The sequence below is a fragment of the Helobdella robusta genome (assembly GCF_000326865.2).
Source record: "Helobdella robusta unplaced genomic scaffold HELROscaffold_28, whole genome shotgun sequence".
NCBI classification, from domain to species: Eukaryota; Metazoa; Annelida; class Clitellata; order Rhynchobdellida; family Glossiphoniidae; genus Helobdella; species Helobdella robusta.
In genome coordinates, this window is record NW_008704435.1 from 457,127 (window position 1) to 463,506 (window position 6,380).

General features: G+C 35.2%; 1 protein-coding gene across 1 annotated transcript; it reads left to right on the forward strand.

Moving 5' to 3' along the window:
• Positions 1–1,038: 1,038 nt before the first annotated feature.
• HELRODRAFT_80803 (hypothetical protein) lies at positions 1,039–2,304 on the forward strand (the record flags this gene model as incomplete). Its single annotated transcript, XM_009020453.1, has 3 exons — positions 1,039–1,230; positions 1,893–2,018; positions 2,179–2,304. 3 exons carry the CDS (start codon positions 1,039–1,041, stop codon positions 2,302–2,304), a joined length of 444 nt encoding a protein of 147 aa, XP_009018701.1.
• Between the last annotated feature and the right edge of the window lie 4,076 nt (positions 2,305–6,380).

The following is a 6,380-nucleotide window of genomic DNA, read 5'->3' on the forward strand; positions in this document are numbered from 1 at the left end:
ATTAAAACTTATTGCATCAGGTTTTACGATTATGTAAGATTACACTCTGGCAAATAATGAAATTTTTTAAAAATTAAATAATTTTTTAAATTTGTGTTGTTAATTATTAAATAGAATTAAATTGAAGTTTATTTTTTAATTTGTGCAGATCGAAAAAGATTTTCAACTTGGAAGGTCGCCATGATCGAGGTGCCCAACAAAGATTTGACAGCATCTCATCAAAAGTTTTTCCTTAATTACGACAACTTATCTCCGAGCTCTTCAGTAAACATTGACAACAACAACAACGAGTCGCAACAACACGTTAGCAGCAGCAACAACACTAACAACAACAACAACATAAATGACGATGTCACTTCTGAAAACATGATGTACTACAACCACCGATCCTTCCCGGATTATTCTTTACAGGTCGATACGAAGCCAATATTGAATTCAAAGGGCAGCTCATCGAAAGATCACTCCCAGCAGCAGCAGCAGCAGCAGCCATTCGACCTTCCATTGACGAACTACGGCGCCTTGTACGCATCCATCACTTCATCCATGAAATATCCGCCAAACGTGCCTTTGCTAACCACTACAACAAACCCGGGTAACCTGAGTTTTCCGAACCTCTACTCGTCCAACAGTTCTCAGTTGCACTCCAACGTACAGCAATTAACGCAACATCAAAGATCCATTGAATCAAGCAATTGTTTAGACTCCGGAAATTGTTGTTGGCAATCTGGAATGCTAGAGGCCCAACAACAAAACATCCAACAACTCAGTTATGCCAACAGTTCTTCCGCATTAAGCTCCGGTTATCCATCAATTTCTCCATTTGCTTGGCCCGATCCTTCATTCCCAATTTCTGAATACCACAATTCACTGGGACAGCCAACATCATCATTTCCTTCTTATGTCCCAAATTGGACAGGATACGGAGCATCTGGAGTTCCGCTCATGGAAACGCAGCAAGGAATATATCCCAAAATAGGTTGAACGTGCTTTAATTAAAAATATTTGAACTATTGTATTTGTATTTCTAAGCATTTTAAAATGAATGTTTTCTTTGCAGATGATTTGGCCGACGATTATTTTGGCGACCGAAAGGAGTGCGTGAATTGTGGGGCGATGGGAACTCCATTGTGGAGGAGAGATGGGACGGGACATTACCTGTGCAACGCTTGCGGTCTCTACCAAAAAATGAATGGCCTCAACAGACCGCTGACCAGGCAGCCCAAAAGATTGGTCGCTATACCGGGGGTTCGTTACTTGCTCAAAAATTCATTTCGTGTCGCCATGAAAAATCTTTGAAAACTGAAGTTGATTTTGAGATGGTTGTTATAATTAACATTCGAGTTGAAAGGTTCCATAGTAGGAAATGAAAAAACAAAATGTTATAATTTCACGAATTTAATTGGAAACACACCGTCAGTTAATTTAGCATGATAAATTATTTTTTTCATTTCACATTTTAATGTTAAGGCTGGGGTGAGCATATAAATTTATATTTTCTCGTGCACACACACAAACACACCACACACACATTTATAGTTTAATTTCTGTAAGTGTTTAATTTAAATGTGTACAGTACAATGTTGAAGATTTATGCAGGCAGAGTTTATAGGAAAGTAATTTATGTAAACAAGCGTTGTTGCTGATTAATGTATGTAAGTTTAATTGCTAGAGTGTTAGAGCAAACAAACAAATAAATGAAGCCGGGTGTTTGTTGCATAATCATGAGGTACGTGTACGTGGGAAGTCTTTCAATTATTCGTTTTAGAAAGCATTTTATAGCATTGTTTTGCGAGTATTTATTCATTCATTATTAATCAATAATGAACAAATTATTAGATATGTTTTTCGATTTATTTATTTATGAAATTTTAAATGCTTCTTGAAATCAGCAGCAGACTGCGCGTCGTTTTGGGCTGAGCTGCACGAACTGCCAGACGGTGACGACGACTTTGTGGAGGAGAAGTAACGAGGGAGAACCCGTCTGCAACGCTTGCGGCCTCTACTTCAAACTTCATGGGGTAACTTCCTTTCACACATTCATTTACATCTCTCAAATTTTAATACCTGCTTATATCATTTTGTAATATATTTTCATTCACACATGAGATAAACTTGTTTACAATTTTATAAATATTTCACTTTATATATTAACGGTTGAAAAAATGTTTCCATCTTAAGATACCTCGACCACTGTCCATGAGGAAGGAAGGAATTCAAACAAGAAAGAGGAAACCCAAGTCACCTGGCAAGTCCATGAACTCTGCTGATCACAAAGGTTATTTACATAATTTGTACGAACGCTAGCTACGATTTTCAATCTTAAAATTCATCATTGGCTTCAAGTTGAATATCTCATTATGTTCCGTTATAAATGTCAACAATAACATTGAAGACACTAATAACATCGCAACCAACACACCTGAAAACTTTTATAAACCTGACAAAATATGTACTTTCATGTGTGTGTTGAATCATGACTGTCTTCCTAAATATTTAATAATAACATGTCAACCAGAACACAAGGGATGAAAATCTTCCACGAATTTTTATTATACCACTATCTCAGTTTAACACTCTTTTTTAGGCTTGCTTTGCTTTCTTTGGTCATCATCTTAGGAATTCTCCATTTTCCATAACCACGCCTCAGTCTTTCAAAAGTTTCGGGTTCGTCTCTAAAACCACCTACTTACATGCTCACAACGTTTGCTTCTTGTTAACAGGGTTTTATCGTGACTGAGTTCTAACAAAATACACTTACTGCCATTTTTCCAAAATTAATTGAGTTAGAATATTTCTAAGTTTGAATGGAGGTGATTTTTAAAATGAACAATTGATTTTGAAATGGAGACTTTGAGCAGTTGTTCCCTAGAAACAACTGTTTGTTTATTTATTTTTATTTATTTATTTATTTTTAGTTTGTTTATTTGTTTATTATTTTTTCCATCCTTGTTTTAAAAGTGTCAAACCAACCTGAACGGAACGTGAACGTAGAAATAAAACTATCGAACTTCATCCGCTAAATTTTTTTGAAGTTGTCTCGTCAGAAACAACCGACGGTTAATTTAATTAATTAGTGCTGCGATTGATTCTGAACATCGTCTGTTGGTTGTTACGAATCAACAGCAACGTTCTCTTTGGCGTCCTTGCTTCAAATTTTTACTGGCTCTGTATAAATACTTACTAATACTAACAAGATATTTAGTGTTATTTATGTCCATTAGAAGGGCGAGATGCTGGGTCGCACTAATTAAAAATTTTAGAACTACAAATAATTTTATTCGTTAGAATTATGTTAAATCCCTACTCTAACTCAAATTTTAAATTCTTTATTCCGTTTTTAGATAAGTAGTATCTGTAATCTGTGAATAATTTTTTTCAAAATATCAAACGTGATGTAAGATTCCTATGAACATAATATGGGACTTTTACGTCGTTCTGCGCATGACGGATTTCTAACTCTGCGACAACTACAGCGGTTGTCAACTTGCTGCGTTCTTTCGTTTCCAAATTTTTGAGGGTTCGTTACTTTACTTTAAGGGTTATTTTTTAAAAGTATCTATGATCTGTACATGATGTATTTCAAAATATCTTACATTATGTAAGATTTTTGCGAACTTCTCTTAAACATCACTTCTTTGACGGGTTTTTGATGATATTTTCTGTTCAGGTAGTAAATGAATATCAATGAAAAACTGTTCAAAAACATTCTTTCATTTAAATTGTTTTTTAATAGATTGATGTTAATAAAAAGAACATGTGTTTATCATTGACAGATAATGGCGTAAACAAACATCAAGACCAGAACGCTTCTAACAATACAAAACATAACAAGAAGATATTAGTAGGCTCGCAAGAAGAGAGCAATTCGAACTTCAAAGCAGGCCTCTGTAGGATGGACTCGGACGAACAAGCGACAGCCGCAATGAAGCAAGACATTTTCAACTCCTCTCCAACTATGAAAACATCACTTTTTAAAAATTTTGACTGCCAACAAGAAAACAACAACAACGAAACGTTAGATAAAAACAGACACCACAAAAATAATGATATATATTCAAATTTTACACTAACCCCGTCAACAATATTTTACTACCCAAACCACAACAACAATAACAACAACACTGCACCTGACAGCAACGACGAGGCATTAGTCAACCACAGACAGCAAATGTATGCAAACTACGACAACATGCTGAACAACTACAGAATGTCTAGCAACAAGTCCTCCCTCTTTGACGGGTCTCAACTAAATCTCAATCGTCACCCAGATTCGCCAACATTGTCACTTCAACAAAATAACAGCCATCACAGAAGCAACAACAGCATCCTCAACAACAACAACAACATTAACAACAACAGCAACAACATTAGCAACAACATCAACAACAACAGCATCAACAACAACAGCATCAACAAAATCAACAATTGCAGCAACAACTCTCTTCCATCGTCATCGTCTTCAGAGAATTCATTTGTAGAGCACACGACTCCACAGCAAGAAGCTCTCAACAAACTGTCACAAGTTGTCATCGGGGTGTGCTGAATATAGTGATCGTGTTTGCAAGTCATCATCATCATCAATGTCATCATCGTCTCATCATTTTTGTCTCACTAAGCAATTTTCATTGGAAATAATCGTTTTGCTAGAATAACGTAAAATTGCCTGGAAAGACTAAATAGATTTAGCATTATTGCGTCCTTAAGATACAGACACACACACACACACATTTACACACACACACATGCACACAAAATTTGAATTGTTGAAGTCTTGTGATCATCCACCTTGTTCATTGAGGAAGTGAGCCGAATGAATGAATGAGCAGGATCAACAGGGGCCTTACCATCTCATCAAGCGATGCCTTCTAACATTTCTATCTTATTTATTCTTCACTTATATAACTTCGGTCACTAATAAATTAAATTTAGATTTGTTAACGAGAATGATTTAATTCGATGTTTTGTATATTTATATATATATTTGCATGCAATTTTATAAATACACACACACACACAATAAAATCCACACAAACACTTACACGTACACACATCCATAAGCATAATATTAAATATTTAAATAATATTTTTATGTGTAAAAATGTATGTATATATATATACATACATATATATATATATATATATATATATATATATATACATAAAAATAAATTCATGTATATACGAACACCACATATGTACTTTTGTATTAATACCCAGAAAAGTGTGTAATATTTGCAAGAATGTATTATTATTATTATTATTATTATTATGGTTATTATTATTATATAATTACTTAAATAACCATGTTGGCCTCATGTTTTTCACAGAAACGTTCCCTCTTGCCCACATGACCACAGGACCTCACGCGCATTCATCGGGAGGCTGCAGACCCTCCAGAATAAGACCGCTCGACTGATCTTCAATAGACCTTCTCGTTTCGGCTCTTCCACCTTCTTTCCAATGCTTTATTGGCCTCACATCTCTGCTCGAATCATTTTCAAAATTGCAGTTCTAACCTTCAAAATATTGTCATCAAAATTCCCAGCTTGCCTTTACGGTCTCATATCCCGCCACGAACATGCCAGCCAGATCGCTCCGCGCATCCTTTGCGGGTTTCTTAAACATTCCTATTGCCAAATCCCACCTCGCTAACCGCGCCGCTCCAAGTGTCTGCAATGCGTTTCCTCGTGAATTGAAACAATGCTCTTCGTTGAAGGTCTTTAAAAAAGGTCAAAGACTCATCTTTTAAACACAAGCTGCGGGCGCCTCTGAAGCAGCTGTGCGAATCGGCGCTATATAAATGCTCATATTATTATATTATTATTGTCATCACAGCAATGTTTCCTCCCACCCAAGTGACCACAGGATAAGGACGAAATTACAAATTTAATAAACGCAATTTTCATTGAAAGTTTTATTTCATGTTTGTACGCGCACCTAAGTAGTTGCGCAGTTGTTCAACTTGAATGTTTTTTATTGTAAAAAATCACCTACGTTGTATTAAAACTTTGCCAACAATGCAATCGTAGCAATCTTTTTTTAAATTACAGCTAAATTAAAAACATTTTGTGAGATCCTGTTTAAAAATAAAATTTGTGATAATCATTCGTTTAGAGCCTCATTAAAATCTGCACAATTCATTCATATTACGAATACAACACAAACACATGTAACCAATCGACATGGTTGAAACGACCAATCGACGAAGTTGAAACGTATTGCATTTTAAACTATTACATTATTAAATACATTATATACATCAATGAATTAAAACCTCAGCATTGTATATAAAGCGTTATTTAACTTGACCAACATTATACGCTAACATCATACATACAACAACATACAACATGCATACATACGTACGTACATACATACAT